Source organism: Corythoichthys intestinalis, chromosome 7 (genome assembly GCF_030265065.1).
Source record: "Corythoichthys intestinalis isolate RoL2023-P3 chromosome 7, ASM3026506v1, whole genome shotgun sequence".
NCBI lineage: Eukaryota > Metazoa > Chordata > Actinopteri > Syngnathiformes > Syngnathidae > Corythoichthys > Corythoichthys intestinalis.
The window spans coordinates 22649544-22673693 of NC_080401.1; the positions used below are offsets into that span (position 1 = coordinate 22649544).

The 24150-nt window shown below is 38.8% G+C and overlaps 1 protein-coding gene across 1 annotated transcript; it reads right to left on the bottom strand.

Annotated features, from left to right (window-relative positions):
• Positions 1-213: 213 nt before the first annotated feature.
• On the bottom strand, positions 214-21126 carry uhrf1 (ubiquitin-like with PHD and ring finger domains 1). The gene is made up of 17 exons (XM_057840484.1): positions 20953-21126; positions 16566-16728; positions 16217-16483; positions 12760-12917; positions 12144-12359; positions 11812-11927; positions 10474-10660; positions 10280-10403; positions 7348-7455; positions 7087-7191; positions 3748-3854; positions 3488-3650; positions 3263-3400; positions 3024-3123; positions 1787-1935; positions 1438-1536; positions 214-1358 (listed from the first exon to the last, which is right to left on the bottom strand). Exons 2-17 carry the CDS (start codon positions 16716-16718, stop codon positions 1212-1214), a joined length of 2337 nt encoding a protein of 778 aa, XP_057696467.1. The 5' UTR covers positions 16719-16728; positions 20953-21126; the 3' UTR covers positions 214-1211.
• Between the last annotated feature and the right edge of the window lie 3024 nt (positions 21127-24150).

Consider the following 24150-nt stretch of genomic DNA (forward strand, 5'->3'; position numbering starts at 1 on the left):
CGTTTACGTACGTAAGTGCCGATTATGTCAAGCACGTACACAATTCGTGTTAAAAAAAAAAAAAAAAAACACGTTCACAATTCGTCGTCAATGTCTGCAGATCCTAGAACTAAAAGTTCACGACATAAAAGGACTTCAGGTTCATGCCAATTGCAAAGAAAAAGGCAAAACGTTTTATTATTTTATTTTATTTTATTGAATAACAATGTATTGACAAACTCGCATCATATGCGAGCAATTCTAAAACCATATCAAAACTAAAATAGACATTTTACAATTTCAGAATATTTTTTATTTCTGCAATTCTTGGCGTCAACAACGAAGGCCATCTGCCAGGTGGTGGATGTTCAAACTTGCTGCATTTAACGGCAAATTACATGTAAGTCAAGCAAGTAACGGGAATTACACAACTTTGTTTGAGATCCCACTGGTCTACATTTCGACAAATTATTAGTTTAAAAATACAAAAATTACTGAATACATTAACGGAGAAAAAATACACAAGATTTCTAGAACCAACAAGTAACAGCTATATGGGGGTTCTACAATACACTCTAAGCATTTTTCTTTGGAATTAAAACCTGCTCCCAAGTAACTAAATACGGAAGTCAGCCTTAAACACCACCCACTGAAATTCAACTAGGAGGAATCCAAAACAAAAGATCTTTCATAACAGCATTTGAGTACAATTCCGGATAAGCGATTTTGTCAAAGCAAAAAGCCACACGCTTACTAGCAGCCCGTCAAGTCGGGCCTTGGCATCTTCAAAAAATAAAGGAGAACCAGGCAACGAGGGAGTAATATGTGAGCCAAAGAAACAACTTATCAAATGTGCCACAGCTAGTTTGAGATAAAAACTGTAAAATTAACCTCTCTTGAGAAGCACCGAATTCATAGTTTATATATTACATATTAAAAAGTATGACACTTGAAATTAACAAGTATGGGTAAATTAACCGAAAACTGCAAAATGAAATTTAACGGTTGCAATGGCCAAAGGATTCAGGCAGTGTATGAAATCAAAAATTCAATTACATTACCAACACATCATTGAAGAATGTCATGGAATACAGTATCATTGAAGTCCACAAAAATGGCAGATTTTCATAAATCACAAACATATATATTAAGAAAAATGGATTCTTTATCATCAAATGCAAATTGCCCTTAAACTTTGCATTGTTTCCACCAAGACTGTCTCGTAGAGCTGATCATCTACCATTGCTGTAACCTGGGAAAAACTGATTTAGGATCTCTTGCAGCGGCTTGTTGACAGCCATGGAGTAGTTTTTGCCTAAGTCATGTCTGCAGGCCGGGCAGGTGTACACGTCTGCTTTGAAAGAACGCTGAAGGCATTCCTGAATTAAAATAAAATAAAATGATTATAAAGTCACTTTGTTTATACAGCCCGCCTCCCCTTATCATAACTGTTTTTACCTTGCACACATTGTGTTGGCACTCAGTGGTTATGGGCTGATAGACCACTTCTTGACAGCAAATGCAAAGGAAAACCTCTTCAACTTTGTTCAGAAATTTCTGCATAAGAAAAACAATATATGTGTGAGAATATGATTACCTTTGTTTGTTTCACTGTAAAAACTTGCATCGTTAAAGTTGCCGTAGCGGTGACAAGAAAAATAATTATGCAATTTCCCGTATGAGTGAGCTCAAGCATGTTACGTTTTTGCATTTCCCACTTTCTTAATGTCAAAGAAAACCTCTTAGCAAATATTGACCACCTTGTTGCCTTAATGACAACACAGGAGAAACCGACAACAATGTATACCGGGCCAAGTGAAAGCGACTCTATGGCTTCATCCCACACTTTCTTGTTTTGAGTGTCATCTTTGATGAGTGCCTTCTGCTCTCCTGACAGCTTGTAAACTTCCACCTTCACTTTCTTGGGACTCTTGGCTGGTGAGTTCTTGGTGGAGTCTATCATGACAAAAACAGAAATTAAAATTTAGAAAAAGAAAGAAAAAAAAAGAAATTTTCTTCCAATGGGATATTGAATTAAAAGACTCTTTGTACCACGCATTGCATCTTGTGACCGACACAGATAGCTAGCTGAAAATTGTAACCGCATGTAGAATGCCGCAGATTTTCTCTAATGATTGGCCCGTTTCGTCATATGAAGTACTTAGCTTACCCCGGGCCGGGTCTGTGATACAGACGTCTTTAAAAAAACAAAAATGTGAGCCAGTACGTTTTTATGATGCTGGCACCATACGCAGCCAAAAGGCACAAATGCTTGCGAACTCATGGCGTGAGATTTCTACAGCTGTGGGTTTGTTGGAGTGCCATGGGAGGTGGAAACTCATGAGGCATAACTATGTCCGCATGTGAAAGAGAAGAAGCGGAAGGAACGGGGACGCCAGCAGCCGGAGAATGCCAGCACTATACCATTTTATGACGTGGGTGGACCCAAGTCGATTTTATAGTAAAAACAGTGACCGGAAACTGCCATAAAATATAGCGGAAAGGCCATCTTGCGGTGTTCAGGCCAATGCAAGGTGTAGCGACACCTCTGACTTGGAGGGAAACCATCACATTTTTTGAAAAAAGTGGGGTTTACGCTGAGTGTGAAAACAAACTGAGGGGGAGATCCCTGCTGTGACATTACGTGGGCATTGACATGGTAGGGAAAAAAATAAAATATAAAAAAGGGGGGGCCTTCAGAACCCCCCCAGGTTATTGAGCAGTCCATTTTTTTTCTTTCATCTTCCGTAAATGTCCTACAATAAAATGTCATTTGTTATTGCAAAACATTTAATTTTTTTAAATTAATAAACAAACCCTAAAATTGTGACGCATGTACATTTGTAAATCATTTATATTTGCTGTACATTAGAGATGACAACTATTGTAATTTAAACCTCCATTTTTTTCCCCAGACACAAAATTAAAAAAAGATTATTTCGGCCAGGAATAGAATCCACATGACGTACTGATGTTTCACGATTATAACCAATGTAATGTAAAGCAATGCATTGAAACCACCCCAAAGGACAAAGTCAACTTACCACTGCCCTGAGATCGTCTCTTCCGCTTTGCCTTGCTGGGCGTCTCCTCCTCTTCAACTTCATTTTTGTTCTCCTTCTCCTTCTGATAACCAGCAGGATACTGCCAAAAGACCGAGCGGATTCAACGTTTTGGGGGGGGGAGACAGCAGTGTCAGAAACTCAACATCTACCAATTTTTCAAAATGACTAAATAGAAAGTAGTTTGAGATTGAACTGATATTTCGTGTGGGGATCACTACCTGTATCACAAGACCAAGCTTTTTGATCCGTTCCTTGCCGTCTCTGGTCCATGGTGCTGGCTCATCGTCATCCCGCCTCAAGAGGTAGCGCCATACCAAGAAGCCAGATTTGCCTTTGGCTGGCCAGTACTTAACAATCTAAAATTCAAGTTTAAGATACATGACGTAACTCAAGTACATGAAGCAACTGCTAGATGCAGACAGCATTATGAATTTTAACATTACCTTGTATATCCCATCATATCGGTTTCCTTCCTCGGGGGCGTATTTACTGTGCTTGCGACCCTTGCAGTTACGAACCACTCTGACTGGCTTTCCATCCTTCCAGTTCTTTGCCTGAGCACCATTCTTGTCATTGACAGGAACATTGCAGTTGAGAGCAAGTGCACTGAAGAGGACAAGAGCAAATTGCAATATTATAAACAAACAGAAAATGGGACTGTAGAGATGTTAATAAAGTGAGGTGGCGCATACACCTAACATACCGGTTCATGTTTGTAAGTGTCTGATCACATGACTGCTCTGCAGTCCTCTTGTTCCCAGAAAGGTCTCGTCCCCCAGAACCAGTGTAAGTAAACTCATTCCCGTCATCCTATGTAGAATAGAGGGACAAATCATGGTGAGACAACAAACCTGTTTAGTTACAAATGCATATATAGGACTGCAGCCATGAAAGAGACATGATCTCACTTGCTTGAAAGGTGGATTTCCCAAATTTCAAAAATTAAATACATACAGTGGGGGAAATAAGTATTTTGTCAACCACTAATTGTGCAAGTTCTCCCACTTGAAAATATTAGAGAGGCCTGTAATTGTCAACATGGTTAAATCTCAACCATGAGAGACAGTATGTGGAAAAAAAACAGAAAATCACATTGTTTGATTTTTAAATAATTTATTTGCAAATCATGGTGGAAAATAAGTATTTGGTCAATACCAAAAGTTCATCTCATTACTTTGTTATGTACCCTTTGTTGGCAATAACGGAGGTCAAACGTTTTCTATAACTCTTCACAAGCTTTTCACATACTGTTGCTGCTATTTTGGCCCATTGCTCCATGCAGATCTCCTCTAGAGCAGTGATGTTTTGGGGCTGTCGTTGGGCAACACGGACTTCCAACTCCCTCCACAGATTTTCTATGGGGTTGAGATCTGGAGACTGGCTAAGCCATTCCAGGACCTTGAAATGCTTCTTACAAAGCCACTCCTTTGTTGCCTTGGCTGTGTGTTTGGGATCGTTGTAATGCTGAAAGACCCAGCCACGTCTCATGTTCAATGCCCTTGCTGATGGAAGGAGATTTTCAGTCAAAATCTCTCGATACATGGCCCCATTCATTCTTTCCTTTACACAGATCAGTCGTCCTGGTCCCTTTGCAGAAAAACAGCCCCAAAGCATGATGTTTCCACCCCCATTTTTTCACAGTGGGTATGGTGTTCTTCAGATTCAATTCAGTATTCTTTCTCCTCCAAACACGAGAACCTGTGTTTCTACCAGAAAGTTCTATTTTTTGTTTCATCTGACTAGTCCTCTTCTAGATCATCCAAATCCTCTCTAGCAAACCGCAGACGGGCCTGGACGTGTACTGGCTTCAGCAGGGGGACATGTTTGGCAGTGCAGGATTTGAGTCCCTGGCGGCGCATTGTGTTACTGATTGTAGCCTTTGTTACTTTGGTCCTAGCTCTCTGTAAGTCATTCACGAAGTCCCCCCGTGTGGTTCTGGGATTTTTGCTCACCGTTCTTGTTATCATTTTGACGCCACGGGGTGAGATCTTGCATGGAGCCCCAGATCGAGGGAGATTATCAGTGGACTTATATGTCTTCCATTTTCTAATAATTGCTCACACAGTTATTTCTTTACACCAAGCGTTTTACCTATTGCAGATTCAGTCTTACCAGCCTGGTGCAGGTCTACAATTTAGTCTGTGGTGTCCTTCGACAGCTCTTTGGTCTTGGCCAAAGTGGAGTTTGGAGTGTGACTGACTGAGATTGTGGACAGGTGTCTTTTATACCGATAATGAGTTAAAACAGGCGCCATTAATACAGGTAACGAGTGGAGCCTCGTTAGACTTCGTTAGATGAAAGACCTCTTTGACAGCCAGAAATCTTGCTTGTTTGTAGGTGACCAAATACTTATTTTCCAATCGAATTCGGAAATAATTTTTTTTAAACTCAAACAATGTGATTTTCTGTTTTTTTCCCCACATTCTGTCTCTCATGGTTGAGGTTTACCCATGTTGACAATTACAGGCCTCCATCATCTTTTCAAGTAGGAGAACTTGCACATTGGTGGTTGACTGAATACTTATTTGCCCCACTGTAAAACTGTTTTTTGGCATAGAGTATGATAAAACAGTCCATACTGTATAACATGCCAAATAATAAAGTATATAGAAAAGTAAAGTCCGACACGTACCTGACAGTGGAGTATAAAACATTTTTGTATCTTTTGGCAAGGACACTGTATTTCTGTATTGTTTTGTTACGTTTTAGCCCTTAAAACGTAAAAAAAAAAAATATATATATATATATATATATATATATATATAAATTAGGCCTGAATGATATTGGAAAAAATTAACATCAAGATATATATTGTCAAGACTCCACGCCTACTTTTTGCATTGGTTGCGCTGGTGCGCCTAACTTTTTCCTCAAGGTGCACCAGCACAAAATATAGGTGCACCCACATTTTTCACTGCTTCACCTTTAAAGCCACACTTTTAATCACTCTCCATTACATTCATGTAATTCATATGAGAGAGTCCACTCAAACTCGCTCACGCTGCAGAGAACAGCCTCCAGTCAACGAAGATTGACTAAGGGGCAGTTTACATGATCACTCTGCGACACCAAGACGCAATAACTGTGTTGCGGAGTGGCCTCGCGTGCATATGGTGTCGGCGAAAATGGAAGGCCAAGACGCAAATCTTGGAATGGTGGCAGGATTCGATTGCACCCGAAAAGCTCCCGCGCCGATAACGTCAGCACTCGTACACGTCACGGTGAGCGTGCACAGCGGTGCCACTAAACATTAAACACAGCAAATATGGCGGAACGTCGGCTTTAATTGACTGTTTTTAATAATTTTTTAAATTTAAATATGTTGAATGTTTCCATTTTTGTGCGTTTTGGAGCAAAAGAAAAATGCCATTGATTGGAGTGGGCGGGCATGTTGTCTTCCAGGCTGAGGAGGTTGTTGGGGTCAGTGTGCATCGTTCGCTGTCACCTTGTAAATCTGCACTGCCCCCTAGAGCCTGGCAATGAATACTACATCGTTTTGATGCCGAATTTCGACATTGGTCGAATGGAGACGGAACTATTTAGATGCAAACATGAAATTTTTCATCTTCTTGGAGAGTCACCATGTAAACGGCCCCTAAATGATGATTAACACATTTGTGCCTTTGATCGTAGAGCTACAGAGCCTTCACTCGCAGATCAAAGCAACAAATCTTTCAATCACCGTTAATTTTAAATAGCAAACTCCAGCTGCACTGCTGACCAAGAAAAGTAGCATGAGGGAGAGTAAGAGGTTGCACGAGCATGAAGCAAAAAACCCCCCTTTTTTTTTTTTTTTTAATTAAAAATCCGAATCTTTTCACCGATTCCGATCCTTTGAAAAATGGTGTGATCGTCCCGATTTCAGATCACGTGATTGGATCAGGACATCCCTAATAGTCATAAAACACAATTTTCTGTCGGCTTTGAAAGAAAATGCTCGAAATTGGCTGGCACTTTTTGGAGAACGCATGACACTGAATAAGTTAACATTCACATGCTATTGAGTTTTTTTTTTGCCACTGTAAAAAAATGAAAAACATACCACATCATCCTCATAGCCTCCTGCCAAGACCAAAGAGAAGGCACCTTCATTGCTCCTGCCATGTATCCCAGCTACTTGTGGCCTGTGGACGCCAGACTCACTGACCTGAAATAAAAAAAAATGATTGATACCCACTGATCAGAAGAAGAAGAAATCCTTCAGCACAACGATATGGCCAACTACGTGAATAAGATCTTGTATCCTTATATTACTAGCACATCGTTGTTCATTTCCTCATTCATGCAGGCTTGATGGACTAACCTGCACTCTGAACTTCCACAATGAGCCAACGGGAACACCAGGGATTGGGCCATAGTGGTTTGAAGGGACAATGGTACACTGCTTCGTTCGACCAACACAGGCCATTCCCTGAGAAAAGGATACAGTCAACATTATGTCAAGACAATTTTTTTCCCCATCTTTTTAGTAGCACTAATGTCTAAAAAGCCATTTCATTGTGTTCATAAGGAATTCAGTTATCTGGGAGGATATTAATTAGCGCAGCAACTTGGATTGAACGGCAATCCTATTTCGAAGTGAAGACCTAGTGATCCAGAAGACCTAGTGATCCAGGTTGCCCGTGGTGACACAGACGTGCATGATGTAAACGGTAGCACTTTCTGTTATAAAGCCTCATGGCTTACTGGGCTTTGCAACAGAGCCTCAAGTTTGAGCCAATTCAATTTCCGACTTTTAACGAGGGAGGGTTTTCTTAGTACGGTAAACATTGTCACATACCTTAAACACCACAAGCTGAAAGCTAATGATAGTTATAGAAGAATAGGTGCTTGCTGGAGCAATATGTACAATTTAATTATCATTCAATTAGTCAATTCTATACGTAGATAAATCAGTGATTAGTTTACTATCAAAATAATCATTTGTGGCGGTCATAAAATTGAAAACACACGAACGGCAAGGGTAAGCTATTCGTGCCTGGGTGTTCCAGTGGTGGTTTGGTTGACTGGAAGGAGAAAGAAGAGCTGCCTCATGAAAGCTCGGGTTTTAGGGTATAGTTATGTCTGTATGACCATTCATTCTCACATTCATTCATTCATTTTCAATGCCGCTTTTCCTCACGAGGGTCGCGGAGGTGCTGGAGCCTATCCCACAAAAAGAGGTTAATCAAACACCATATTCAGGGGTGCACATAAGTGGTTCGCATGCGTACTGGACATAGACAAACGCGCTGGCCCTCAACGGCTTCCGTACGCTTTTGCGTACCGATGGCTGACCACTGTGTTTGCGGCAGACACGAGAAAATCACTTCTCAAAATGTCAAAGAGGCAGGCCCCACTGAATAATTATTTCCGTGTTCCCCCACCCCCGTCAAAAGACAGACAGACGACAGACGTCACCGGAGCTACCGAAAAAAAAGGACTTTTGTTGAGAAGTGGCTGCAGGAGGTACCATAGCTAGAAGCAAATGATGCTCGCACGGAAATGTGGTACAAAATTTGCCATGAGAAATCCAATGTTGCTGATAAGAGCAGCGCATTTTATGTAGGGTCAAAGAATTTCAGCCATCCAAACTTTGAAAACCACGAAAAAAACAGAGCATGTGGCAATTAAGCAAACTATCGATGTCAGACAGGACCCCACTCGCCCAATGGACAAGTGGCGGAATAAAGTTAATGAAGAAAAGCGCTATGCACTGAGAAACGTGTTTTTGCTCGCATTTCACAAAGCTAAACATGCACGTTCAATGAGCTCTTATGAGGAGGACATCCCACTTTTACAAAGGCTTTGAGTTAATGTGGGAGCCGCATGAGGCCCTTTATTTTGAATTAGTGCTTTTATGTTTATTTCTTTACATTTCACTTCAAAGTAATGGCAATTTTGTTGTGCCAGTTGATGTTCATCAAGCATTAATTGTTAATATAATTAAAGGAAATTGGCTCTAAGTAAAGCTTGCCAAATTTCATCGCATCAGGCAGGTCGGCTCTCAAGCTCAATGGTCCTCATTGAGCCATGACCATCTCCAGGTCCTCCTCTTAGAACAGACATGTCCAAAGTCCAGCCCGGGGGCCAAATGCGGCCCGTGGTCAAATTTCATCCGCCCCCCAGCCTCTGTCATAAAATCAATAACATCTGGCCCGCACGCAGACTTAATAAATTGGTCAGCTGTACTGCAACCAGCATATGAAGTAGCTTACACACGAAATGCTGCTCCTCATTTACCCACTTAAAGGCAGCAGCACTTTAACCCTTTATTGCCAAATGTATCACATTTGATACACTCACAATTTCATGATTTTTCAGACTAATTTAGAATTTTGACATTTCTTTTTGAAAAAAAAATGATGGATGCAAGTCAACACATGCATCAGCAGGTTCCATGAGAAAAGAACATGATTTAACATGGGTTATAGATATTAGAGCGCTTATTACATTCATTTTGACTTTTCTTTTCACAATTTTGAAAACAAGGTTTCATTAGGACCTTATTTTTCAAATTTTGAGATTCTCTGATAACTGCTTCATGTTAGCAGGTATTTAACGGCGAAGCAACAATACTCCGTGTGACCCTCTACTTCCAATTTTCTAAAATGGTGACAATCAACAACAACAAAAAAGTTGACTGTGACGGCCGACGCTTCAAGGATAGGTGGAAATTGGACTATTTCTTCGCTAAAATACGCAAAAACTGTGTCTTGCCTCATTTGCAAAGAGACGGTCGCTGTTTTTAAAGATTTCAATGTGAGGCGTTACTACCAAACAAGACACGCTGGCATGTACGACAAGATTACAGGGAAGATACGCAGCGAGAAATTGAAGCAACTTGAAGCTAGTTTAATTTCACAGCAGTAGTATTTCGCAAGAGCCCGAGAGTCGAAAGAGAACGCCGCAAAGGCTAGTTGCGAGATTGTTGAAATTATTCATTACAAAAAAATAATAAAGCAAATGTGACACACTGAATGGCTTGCTAAATTTTGCTTAAATATATTGGACGTCAGCCAAGGTCGGTTTTACCATGTCAAATCTGGCCCTCTTTGCAAAAAGTTTGGACACCCCTGTCTTAGAACCTGGGCAAAATAAATATGTGCACCCCTGAACATATTGTTCCATCGTGAGCATGTGATTGATGAATCATGGCCTTAAAGCGCCTTAAAGTTGACTAATCGGTTCAATCCCTTGTTGCAACTTTGCATTAGTTCAAAAATTGGAAACACTGATTAAAGCCATGGACTCACCTTGCCCCAGTCCCTCTGGCTTGAACAGGTAGCAGAGGCCATCTTTGCTTTTTTCTTACTCTCCTTCAGCTTTTCCCCAGCACGCACCACCTCATTTGAATCATTGCGACAATTCGGGCAATACCTGATCAAGTAAAACATGAAATTTTACAAGTGACTCAAATTCAATAAAACAAACACCTGATCCTACTGACCAGTCTTCATCCTCTGGGATGGAGGTTAGTGGTGGGTTCAGGCAGTATATGTGATAAGCCTGGTCGCATTCATCACATAAAAGCTGTTTGTCAGGATCCTGCTTGATGCCGCAAACATTGCAGTTACACCAGCGGCAGTTTTTATCAGGATCATCTTTGCAGTGCTTGCACTCTGGTCCATTTGATCCTGGAAGACAAATGTATTCTTACACTTCAGCAGCACTTATTAAATAACAATACTTGTGAATGTCAAAACACCACTAATAAATGAGTAACATGGTTCATATTGAACTTAGGGCTGTCCCAAACGACTAATTTTCTCCCGATTAGTCAGCCGACTATTTTTACGATTAGTCGACTAATCTAATAATTTAAAAAAAAATTTTTTTGTTTTGTTTTCTAATTTAGCAATGAAATTTTTGTTGACGCTTATCAATTCACAAAAAACATATTGGAACACTTAAATTATTTATTAAAGTACAAATAAACACGTGAATAACAATAATAAATCACAAATAAACAATGAGCTGAAATGCTGATAGAATTAACTAGTGTAGCATCCTGATTGAAAAGATGGTCTCTTAAACTGATGGTTTACAACTTTTATCCCATCCTTGATGTAATCACACTGTAAAAGCTACGGTGCACACAAATAAAACAACACAATTAGAACTTAACGAAAACTTTTCACCTTTTTCCTTTTAAACCTTATTTATATATCAATGAATTGCCTATATGAATTGCCTTTACCTTAATTTATTACCTTATCATTGACAATCTCTCCCTTAAGTGCAATCACTGTATATACTGTATATATTTATGACCTTTTCACCTTATATAATTTTCTATACTATAAAATAAACCATAACATGAAATAAACCTTTCAGTTAGCATTAAGAACAATACTAATAGCGCTTACAGGCCCATTGTCAATGAAACATTATTATTTAGTAAGGCGACAGCATCCTCTGGTGTACAAAAAATGAAAAAACAAAAAAACAAAATGACAAACTGGGTTACGGCGCTTGAGGTGTTTATTCACGGCCGACGTTTAGCCAAGCTTGGCATTGAAGAGACAGGACGGAAGAGTGTACGCTCCTTTGTTTCTTTGAAATAAGTCAATGTTTTGGACACTCTGGTGCGGTTTTTTGGCTTTGTGCCGCTTTCCCCGCTTGCATACAGAGCATCCGACATTCTGAACTTTCCGTGCATATATTTTTTTAACCCTTCATTAACCGTCGACGGGATGTTGTGCTCGTCGACGGATTTACGTCATCGATGACGTCGACTATGTCGACTAGTCGGGACAGCTCTAATTGAACTAAAAGTGAATCTTACGTTTCATTGGGCTCTCAGATCCTGCAGGTGTATCACTTTGAGACCCGGGCTCCTCAATTTTATAAATTTCAGTTACAAACAGGATCCGGCAGTCATTGAGGGAGTCGCCTGCCTCCCTAGAAAGATTAAAACTAATTTTAACATTGTCCAAGTTATACAAAACAGAGCAGCACAACACTAAAATTAAGCAGCAATGAAATGACCAATTTTACCTCAGGGGAGTAATAATGGACATCTATTGCAATGTTCAGTTTACCATTGAACAGACAAGTGACGACAAAGTAACAACAGCCTATAACTTGCAAACAAACGTTTTTACACATTGCACTCACCCTAGAATAATCTTAGCATAAATCTCTCGCAGGGTGCGCGTTTCCCTTTTCCTCTGGATCTCAGCATCATACCAGTAGCCACGCTCCTTGGGGTCATCTGGGTTGTAGTTGACCATAGCGATCATACCAGGCTCCAGCTGGTCCCACTGGTACACAGTCCGGGCCCTTGGTCGAACATCCTTAGCCAGAAGCTGGATCACTCCGTTCTCCGGGTAACTGTGACGTGAAATAGTAAGTCAATTTGTCATACTAATACCGTCAGGTTTATTTTCAAATTAATACAATCCTGTAAATAATGGCATGACACAAATGTGGCTAGAATCACGTTTAGACAGTAAATGTGCACAACTGCTTAAGTCGTAGGCTGCCATTGACGGGAATAGACATCCAATCCATTGAAACTGAGTGCTGAACCTCCAGTTCAAAAAGATTAAATGTCTAATAATAAATGAATTCTACTAGTATTATCGCCAATGGCACTGAAGGAGTTGATACAATAGAAATTGTCTAGAAGGCAAAAGAGGTCTCTGTTTACTCGCTGTTGGTCTTTACCCAACCAAGAGGTGTTTTCATTTTAAATACTCCATTTTGCTAAAAATTTCACATTCATACATACTCATCAAATTTCACGTGGTACAGAATCTCCTCTTGTTCATGCTCTGACTCATCCTCCAGATCCACTTTAGGGGTTTTGGGGCTCTTGGTGACATCCACGATCTGAGCTTCAAACCACGCCCCCATATTCAAGTCCCTCGCATCCACCATTTCATTCACCTGTATTTAAAAAAAAACAACAACTTTTTATTCAAATCCGATTGTAGACATTTTTGTATCCTTGTGTGCATTTCTTTTTAAGAGGTTTGGTGGAGCAATAGTCTAATTTTATTCAAACAATTGTTGGAAATACATTTTGTAATAAATAGAAATGCCTAAAGACCCCTGCCCTCACCAAACAAGCCTGTTAATATTGGAATTTTATAGATTTCTTTTCTGTGATCAATCAAGGTCAAGCAACTTTTTTTTAAATACTCGTTACTATCTTAGATCAATAGTGCATCTATGTTTGATCTATATTTGGTCTGCCCAAAATATATACAGTAAATCGTACTGTAACTATAAAGAGTCATATGGTAAAGAGTAGAGGTGGGAATCTTGGGGCACCTAACGATTCAATTACAATTCAGAGGCTACGATTCGATAATATAAATCGATTATAGATGCATCCCCCCAGCTATTAGCTGCTTTTAATGTTTCGTACATTAGTTACAAAAATTGTACCAAAAAAAAAAAAAAAAATCAATTTAATGTTCTGTATCAACCGTTTAAGTTGTTAAAATTGCTCCTGTTATTCTCTAGTTTCCCTTCTGTCTATTTTCGACATGTGAAAGTTTTAAAATGTTTCGTCATTTTAAGAAAGAATCAAGTCAAGATTTTGCCGATTTAGGAGTACTTTAGATAAAAAGTTAATTAGGTTCGCTAGGACGGTTTGCTACAACAGCCTTCCAGAGAAGTCTACTGCTTTAAGATAGCGGCTGTTTACTAACGCCGGCGAGTCTGTCATTTCGTATCTAATTTTCCATATATGTGCTGCTAACGCCGGTGAGTCTGTCATTTCGCATCTAGTTCTTTATACATGTGATATCTACCGTAGCATTATCAGGGTCCCCCCAGGATTGATAAATCTAAATTCAAGACTTTTAAGACCTTTTTTAATGCCATTTCAACTGAAAATTAATACTTTTCTCGCACCCATTATTTAGATCATATTGAATCATATTAAATAAATAAAGCCCTGAACATCAAATTTGACCTCAATTACTAAGTGTGTTTGACAAAAGAATGCACATATATTGAAGATACAATTAAAACACATTTAAAGTAACATTATAAAGTCTGTCAGAATTTTTTCAAACACACACACGCACACAATAATTATGGACAAAAAGAGGCGGAGGACAGGACTCAGACCAGCCATCTTCTGTAACAGGCTAGCCGCTAGTGCACCTGCCATGACCCCAGTGAACATGGCTAACTCTCGAGTTAAAACAGCGAAATTCACATTCATTTGAAAGGCAAACCGAAATGTTTAAGCAGGTCCAATGCCTTCGCATGACCCATAAACTGCAACCTAAAGTATCTGGATGTAACTTGAGCCCCTATCACATACTCCAAAACAACGGGAATATATAACCGTGCAGCAGTTGTGTGTGAAAACAATTTCCCGTGTCGACTGACATGTGGGAAGCCGTGTGCGTGAAAGCAGGCATTAAATTCCCGGCTCACAGCTGATGGCTGATGACTTAAATATCATAGCGGCGGCCGATGTAACTTCCTCCCTCTTCGCAGGAAGAGGAAAAGCGGTAAACAAACATCGCAATTATATACATAGCAAGCTGGAAACAGCTAAATTAAACTGAAAACATGACCAAAATTAAAATGTCAATTATTACGTCGGGCCGGGCCAGGGTTCTTTCTCGCTAACTTTTTGAAATAACTATATATTAACAATGTATGAATGATAAACTAAAGAATACTTGTTATAAAATAAATAATTTGGATTAAAAAAAAAAGAAGGCACTGTATGGTCATTGCAGAGCCAGAGCGTGCCTAGACGCCCTTTTTAATCTTCCCGTCTGCGAGTCCGCATCTCTTTATTTATATTTAACAAACTTTTCCAGCATTATTTTGTTGTGTAAATAAATTTATAATTATCATAAAAATATGTAGTCTATTTAAACATTAAGAAAATGTGCGTTTTTTTTTCTGCCAACTGAGAATTCGTTATAAAAGACACGCTTTTATGCAGACATAGTCACAAATGTTATTGCGGGTCGGGCTTTAATACCCGCGGACCAGTTCGGGTCGGGCTGGACTTTTTAGGCGCGATTTTATCTCTATCTTAAAGTCTTGATGAGCTTAAATTGGGTGCAGTTACAAAGTCGGGAATGCTCCCTCTGGAAAAAAAACACGATTTGAGCAACATTATGTTTAACAAACTTTTCCAGCATTATTTCATTGCGTAAATCCATTTATAATGGTCATAAAATATGTAGACTATCTAAACGTAAACGTAAAATGTGCGTTTTTTTCTGCCAACTGAAAATTTGTTACATAAGACAGTTAAGACATCAGGAACGCTCCCTCTGGAACAAAACGCAATATGACCACCATTGTGACAGCCGATGCAGATAAAAAATGACGTAATATCCAAAACAGATCACCAATGGACTCATTTGAAGTATATGAATGGTGGTCTGTTTTGGTGTTCAGAATCCATAATACTTCTGCCTGCAGTGTTTTCGTTTCCACCGACAAACTGACGCATTCCCTATGCAGAGGTGGGTGGAGTCTCCGTTTTACCGGTTGTAGTGGTTTGGCACGCACGAGTTGCATTTCGATATGTAGTGCATCGTAAAAATTCTATGCGTCATCTTCATTATGGATTAAAAAAAATAAAAAAATAAAAAAACTTCGTCACGGATATAATTTAGGTTGCACTGAGATGTTCTTGAAAACTAAGACCACGGTGAAAAAATTCCAGACTTACAACAGCTAATTTAATACTTTTAATAGCTTTAATAATGGAAAACTAAATTCAATGCTTTTTTTAATACTTTTAATAACCCGCGAGTACCCTGATTATGTGGGCATAGTTTGTAGCGGCATTAGGTATCATTGCATTGTTTTTTTATCTAGCGGCATGAGTTGAGCCAGAGCCGTGAGTTTAGCATGAGGTTTACTCTCGGTCCGTTCCTCATTACGTCCGGACGGCCACGCTGAATGTGTTTTAGTTCCGCTTTACTTGGCATATTTCAATAATCGGAATTGGGATGTCTATGAATCCTTCTCGAATCTTCCACGGCCGAATCGCAAATAATCTAAGAATCAAACATTTCGCCCACCTCTGCTAAAGTGTATTCGTACTATTACTAAAACCAGTCAGGTGTCCAATATTCGATAAGGTATACAACTGGAAACCTCAGAGTTTAAAAAAAAAATTAGAAAACAATGTGTTTCAGGTGCTATTACAAATAAAAATTTGACCACCAGTTTTTTTTGGGTTTTTTTTATACCTTGTAAAATCCAAATCCACGATCCAGTAGCTGTGGGTTGTTTGTTTGGGAGGATGTACCAGGAGTCTGAACCTCCATCTCTCCATGGGTCGAACTCTTGTCAGACTCACTCTGGGTTGAGCCGCAGCCAGAATCAGAGTCCGAAAGCTCGGCATCTTTGTCCTTGTTTTTGGGAACTTCAATATGGGGAGCGTTCTGTCTAATAAGCAACTGCACTATGTCGTTAAGGCCCACGTTGTAGTCAAATATTGTGTGCCCGTTCTCCATCTAACAAAAACAATTTAGTATGTTTCACTGGTCACAACAGAAGGACAAAAACTTATTTAAATGAGATGTGATTTCCCCTCACCTGCTTGCCACGATAGAACAGCCTCATTCTATCCTGCTCCACTTTGAAGAGCTCCGAAATCTTCAGCCGAAGCTCGTCCACCTTCGTTAGTTTGGACAGCGAATCCACCCGGTGGGTTTCTTTGCCATCCATAGTTCGCACTTGAATCCACATCGCTGCAGCCCTGCATTTAGATGCAGATAAAAAATTTCATTCCCCATTTGACACATCACAACAATATTGTGCTGCAACGATTAATCGATTAACTCGAGTAATCGATTAAAAAAAGAAAGAAAAAAAAGATTCGGATTAAATTTTGCTGCTACGAGTATTCGTTTAATTAAAGTGGTGTTGTAAAGGTTTGTTTTGAAAGTGTTTATTGATTGGTGTGGATACACAGCCCTCTAGTCTACCTCATTTCACATGGCTGAATCCATCTGCGCCCTGTTAAGATCACTGTAAGCTAAGTTTTTGTTCAAGCTAATGTTTTTTTTAATGCATTCGTAATTTAGTTTATAGGTATATTTATCCAATATGTGTCTGAACGATTTGTTAAGAGCACTGTAAAAAAAACATTAGCATTTTATAGCATTTAAGCTAGCAGACTTTTGTTATGCAAGTTAGCCAACTCTTTTGTTATACATACATCCTTTTTTTTTTTTTTTTTTTTTTTAAATACCGTTTGAGGCTAAGCTCAGGTATTTTAGTTGTTTATGTTCCATATCCGATTACTCGATTATTCGAACTAAATAGTTCATCGATTAATCGACTACTAAAATAAAATGATCGCTGCAGCCCTACAACGTCAGTATAAGAAATAGTAATTAGGGGTGCACATACATGAATAAATAAACTGAAAACCAAGTTTGAAAATCAAACAACGAAATAAATAAAATTTTAAGTCATTAATTTTTCAATCTTTGACTAGATCAATTTGTAAACTTTGCCAAATTTGTACAGTTGTGATCTCCCTTGTTACTTCAAAAGTGATAACTTGGCATATTTCAATCAGTCAAATTAAATGATTAGTATATGGCAGGTGTATGCAAATAAAATGCATTAGTTTGTGCTTTATATAATACCAAAAACCAAAAGTATTTCCAAAAAACATGTTTCTTTAATGTCTATTGAAATATTATGGCCATTTCATGAATAATTGAAGCGCAAATCCTACATTGTGCACCATTAACGGAGGGGGTCGGAACAGAAAACAATTGAGAAGCACTGGAATAAGGAGACAAATGTTTATGCTGTAGCCTCAAGAAGAAGTCCTATATTTTTATACATTATTTTGTAGTTTTAAAGGCATTAAGCGCGTAAATTTTTCACTAAAAACCTAAAATCATTTCCAACAATATCAAACTACTTTGAAAAATAAAGTCAATAACTGAAACAAGACCCATATAGAGCGTCAGACTGCATGGAAATATATGCAAGAATTTTTTTCAAGGTAGGAGCAGAGCAAAAGTTTTATCTGGTCACACTTGCGTGACTGCATGTTTTAAACCACTCCCTTTAACTCTTTCAGTGCCACTTATGAAAACGTCCAATAATGTGGCTCTTTTCATCCTTCTGATGAGAGTTTATTTTAGTTTGTCACTAGGAGACATCTAATCGATTTGAAATTAAGTTGGTAGTGAATGAACATTTGTTCACTCATTGGCAGCCAACGAGTTAGCACTGTTTAATTTTATAAGAATAGGTGGGTGAAAGTCAGCTTTTTCAGTGCTTTGGACATTCTCCATTTCTTCCGTTTGTAAAGACCATGTAGTCTTCTGTTTTGAACAGTCAACAATGCTTGGTTAGAGACGAGTATGCGTTAGAGCTGCAGCTATCGATTATTTTAGAAGTCAATTAATCGATGAACTAGTTAGTTCGAATAATTGAGTAATAGGTTAAGGAACATAAAAAAATAAAATGCCTGAGCTGAGCCTCAAACGGTATACAAAAAAAAATTAGGATCTAACTACGACAAAAGTGCAATTGGCTAACTTACATAGCAAAAGTCAGCAAGCTTAAATGCTATTATAAAATGCTAACTTTTTTTAAGATGCTCTTAACAAATATTTCAAACACATTACCACAAAAACGGCTAAATATACCTATAAACTAAATTACAAATGCATTGAAACCATTAGCTCAAACAAAAAAAGTTAGCTTATGTTGGTCTGAACAGGGAGCAGTTCGATTCAGCCATGTGAAATGAGTCCTTTCATATTCAATGTTGCCACTAGAGGGCAGTGCATCCACCCAAATCAATAAAACTACATGCAAACACTTTCAAAACAACCATTACAACGCCACTTTAATTAAACGAATACTTGTAGCAGCAAAATTTGATTTTTTTTTATCGAATTAAGCGAGTTAAATCGATTAATCGTTGCAGCACTAGTATGTGTGCATATGTAATGTGGAAAATCAATGCTTGCGGGATGCGCACCGCTAGACAGCCTAGTGCAGCCTCCCCAACCCCATCACCAAGCATAGAAGTGTTTGCCATTCGAACTCACTGAGCAAGCGCCCTTCTGTGGCTTTTTACAAAGATTGACTTTATGTAGCACAATGAGCTCTTTGCACTTAATGCCATGGCGTCATGCGCATTGCTTATAATATGGTTTAGTGCATTAAGACGTGTATTCAAAGAAGAGTGCACAGACTATCATGAGCTTTAAGTAAAAGATTGGGTTCCCCCCCATTTCAAAGCAAAACAATCCAACAAATATCGTTGATTTTCAATATGCATAACTTTCAATCAAATACAAACATTTCTAGACTACCTCGGATTTCTATGCCATGTTGAGATTTGATGGATGGATGGATGGATGGATGGAAATGATGATGACGATGTTGATCAGTGTTTTGCATTCCTATCAATGACTGGGTCGTTGCTTTGCCAGTCATGTATTGCTACACCCTTACTCGTGGTATATAAAGTTTATGAAAAGTTGTTAATTATGAGGTGGGTCAAAAAACATAGCGACTACTACGACATTAAGAAAGAGTTAGACACTAACATAGGCAATAAAATAACAAAGAACTGCGTTCAAAACAGATCAAGACAACAAAATCCCACATAACACAGACAACACAATTTGTTACATTATTAATCAAATGATAGCTTATATTAAAGCTTATTCGTTTAATATAATCTTAAGAGTTTAAACCACTGACAAGCAGTATTTAACAATTGGACAGCTTTACATTTGTACAAAATTATTTACTCTACTGTGCCGCAGCTTTCTATTTACATTTTATATGCAGTACTCTGATGCATTTCATTTTTGTCATTCATATGTATGTGCAAAATCAATTGAAAATTAAGTGAGGGTCAAGAAAGCAATTATAAATTTTTGTGGCAAATCAGGTCATGAAACGGCCCATATCGGAATTTAAGATTGTTTTCTTTGTCGCCCAGCAGTAATTGAGATAAACCTAGATTAAAATTAAATAAAAAGGTTAAACGCACAATTATATATTTTGTAGTTCTATCAGCAAATGATCACATTAAAATGACCACATGCATCTTTTATCACTAAAAGAGCACTCAAATTTGCTTACTGCACATGACAAAGGAGGGAACACCCTAATTTAAATACAGTGCGGGAAACTTGGGCAGGCCACGCCCAGTTCTTTTAAAGATAAGCACATCCGGACTTCGGGCGCGAGGGAGCGCTAGCCAACAATGTGGCGCCGCTCTGACAATGAAACGTACTTTAATACAATGTTCGATGTCATTTAGAACAACTTTCTGATCGTGTATGTACCGGCATCTGGTGGTGTAAAATTTCTTGCAAAGGTGTTGGTCGTGCACTTTGGCATCCACTCTAGTATGGTTCCTTACATCAAAAGCAGAGGACATTACAACGGCCAACCAGTCACAATAGAATGGCTCAGTTCCACAAGCCCATTTAACTTTATCGTGCATTCTTAAGTTGTTGTTTTTTTAAATATAGAGTTAACCAAACATATAAGTGAAAGGGGCAAATAAGCACCTTTTCTTAGCGTGCACCATTTGTTTCGAATCCAGGACTTGGATACATGTGGCAAACACAGCAGATTACAGCCTTCTTAATCATCGGTAAGTTACAATAAGCATCACAAAGCAATTCACGTCAGCCTGGCAACATTCGCCCGCAGACACTACGAGATTTAACTTTACAACAAAGTAAATTGCACCAAGTTTTAAGGCGCTTTTTCTTTTGCCGAAAGACATCGGCTTTTGTTTCGAGGCTAGAAAAATCCTCCAAAAACTAGCTAACTTGCCCTAAACTTCACATTCTTCCGAGTAGTTAAGTCATTAAAATAAAATCGCAAATAAAAAGGTAGGCATGACCAGTTAGCTAACCTAAGTATACGTGCCACAGTGGCTTTAAATGAAAAAGTTAATCAGCACACAACAAGAACATACCTGTTTGTGCGTCTCCGGGAAAAATAGAAAACGTTAAATTTCTTGGTTTCACTCCTGTAAATTCTTAACCGCACCGAGAAGTCAACTCCAACGCTTGTTGGCTTCTTTTCAATGAGTAATTCTTCAAGACTTTGATATCCCGCCTTATTTTACAACACTTTTTCGTTATTGGCTACTTTTTTCACATAAAATGCATTTCATTGGTTAGCACTGCTGTCGATCCTCTGTGTTAAATGGCGCTCAGTTTCAGCGCGCGAAACGACGTTCTCGTGGGCGCAGCTCCATTACGAGCACTTATCGCGAGATGATCTGTTGTCCTAAATCTCGGGCCCTGGCAGATGGCGTGTTGAGTTTGTGGTAAACAACGTTAAGACGGTTGCTTCGTGTTGTGGTAAAAGTTAAGTTACGAATCACAGATGTGTGAATTTTACACGCATTTTATTTATTTTTAGAACAGTTTAGCAAATAATAAAGAATTCGCAAGATGTTCGTTACTATCAGCACAAAGGGACATTTTGATGCCTGTCATAGTTTGAAAGAAAGCCTTCAGTTTCCAAAAAGGTCAAACACGTTATCAACTAAAAGTAAACGTTATCCAACTCAAAAAGCAAAGCTGCATAAAATCATCTAGCCATCCTTTTTCCATACCATTTGTCTTTAGATACGAAACATACCAACTGGACTGCACATGACGAGCACACACTCAGACATTTTATCATGTAGAACAAACTCTGATATAGAGCTTGAAAAAAGAATAAATTAGTTCAAAAGTGCACCTGTTTAGCATTCAGAAACACTAAAAGAAATGAATAAAAACATTGTGGTGGTCAGTAAATGTTAATTTTATTATTTTATATATTTTAATTTTATATCCCTTCAATTGAAAATATGTTTGTCATTTTCCAAGATGACATTGCATCATTCCACAGAGCTAAAACTGTTAAAGCATTCCTTGGAGAAAGACTCATCCAGTCAATGTCATGGCCTGCAAATAGCCCAGATCTCAACCCTATTGATACCCTGTGTTGGAAATTGAAAAAAATGGTCCACAGCAAGGCTCCAACCTGCAAGGAAGATCTGGCAACTGCAATCATGGAGAGTTGGCACCAAATTGATGAAGAATACTCAGCAATACCATGCCTCGACTGCAAGCTGTCATAAAAGCCAGAGGTGGTGCTACTAAGTACGAGAGATGTGTTTTGTTATTTCTTTCTTTGTCATGATTTCATATTTTTTTCCTCAGAATGGACTGATTCCATATATATTTCCCTACACTTGCTCTATAAAATTAACATTTACTGACCACCACAATTTTTAATTCATTTCTTTTAGTGTTTCTGAATGCTAAAGACTTGCACTTTTGAACTAATTCATTATTTTTTTTTATCTGAGTTTGTTCTTCATGAAAAAATGTCTGAGTTCGTGCTTGTCCGAGACTGGTGATTCCATAATTTTTGATAGGGGTTGTAGATGTCCAATTGATGTGGCTCTTTTCATCCTTTCTGCTTTAACTTTAGTTTGTCACGAGTAGACATCCAATCCATTTCAAGTGGGAGGGTTGGCAGCACGTGAGCAATTATTCATTCGTAGGCAGCCCTTCCAGTTCTAGCGGCGCACCATCAATGGCAGCCAATGAGTTAAGAAATTTACTTGGTACTGTACATTTGTCCTAATCTTTATGGGGCAATCATTTATCACATTGGCTGCCATTGATGGTGCGAGATGTCCATTTCATTTTGACTCGGAAAGGCTGCATCCCAATCAGTCTACATGATTACACTGCATTGAACGATGAGCATTCACAGCCAGTCCTCCCAGTTTTAATGAACTGGGTGTCTTTTGATGTCAATGGCAACCAATGAGTTAAATAGTATGAAATTAAAATACACACAAAAACTCAACTTTCAAATGTTATTGGGGTGATACCCAGAGTATATTCCATTTGTTAATTTTAATGTTACTGTAAAATTGTATGTAATTAAAAACTGATGATAAATATATAAAATTATAATTGAGACCTGGTGTCCACATATGTAGACATCACATCTTTAATCATGTAGACCAGTCACGGTCCAATACCAAATGTTAATACTACAAAATACATGTTTGGGAATGACCCAGAATGTGTTGACCATATACAGCGAGGCCATATACAGATAGAAGTATTTGCACCCTTTGCGATTTTGCAAGTTCACCCACTTAGAAAATAGGTAGAGGTCTGAAATTTCAATCATAGACGCATTTCCACTTATAGAGACACAATCAAAAAAAAAAAAAAAAAATCCGGAACCGACATTGCATGACTTTTCAATAATTTATTTGTAATTAACTAGGGTTCATAAGTACTAGTACCCCTGAGAAAATCAGTGCTAATATTTCGTGCAGAAGCCTTTGTTTGCAATTAGAGAGGTCAGACGTTTTTTGTAGTTCTTCCCCAGGTTTTCACATATGGAAACAGGAATTTTGGCCCATTCCTCCACACACGGGGCTGTCGTTGAGATACGCTAAGTTTTAGCTCCATCAAAAGATTTTCTATTGGATTAAGGTCTGGAGACTGGCTACGCCACTCCAGAACCTTGTTATGCTTTTTACGCAGCCACTCCTTGTTCAGCTTGGCTATGTGCTTCGGATCATTGTCATGTTGGAAGATCCAGCTATGACTCATCTTCAAGTCTCTGACAGAGGGAAGGAGGTTCTGGCTCAAAACCTGATGATACAGTTCACCATTCATCCTCTGCTTTATACAGTACAGTCATCCTGACTCCTTTGCCTAAAAGCAGTCCCAAAGCATGAGGTTTCCAACCCCATACTTCACAGTGGGGATGGTGTTCTTGGGATTGTAATCATCCTTGTTTTTCCGCCAGACATGACGAGTAAAGTTTGCGCCAAAAAGTTCTACTTTGGTCCCATCTGACCACATGTCTTTCTCCCATGACCCCTCTGCATCATTCACATTGTCCCTGGCAAACTTCAGACGGGCCTTCACATGTACTGGCTTCAACAGGGGAACCTTCTGAGCAATGCATGATTTTAAACCATTGCACCGTAGTGTTCTACTGACGGTAGCCTTTCAAACTGTGCATTCAGCTCTCTTTAGGTCATTGACCAGCTCCTGCCGTGTAGTTGTAGGCTGAGCCTTCACTTTTCTCACCATGAGTGATGCCCCATGAGGAGAGATTTTACATGGAGCCCCAGTCC

Coding starts and splice junctions, on each gene's coding strand:
- uhrf1 (XM_057840484.1), bottom strand. CDS start 16,718: ATGTGGATTCAAGTGCGAACTATGGATGGCAAAGAAACCCACCGGGTG. Junction 10,661..11,811: donor ATCTGAGAGCCCAATGAAAC/GTAAGATTCACT, acceptor TTTGTCTTCCAG/GATCAAATGGACCAGAGTGC. Junction 3,855..7,086: donor GAGGCTATGAGGATGATGTG/GTATGTTTTTCA, acceptor TATTCTACATAG/GATGACGGGAATGAGTTTAC.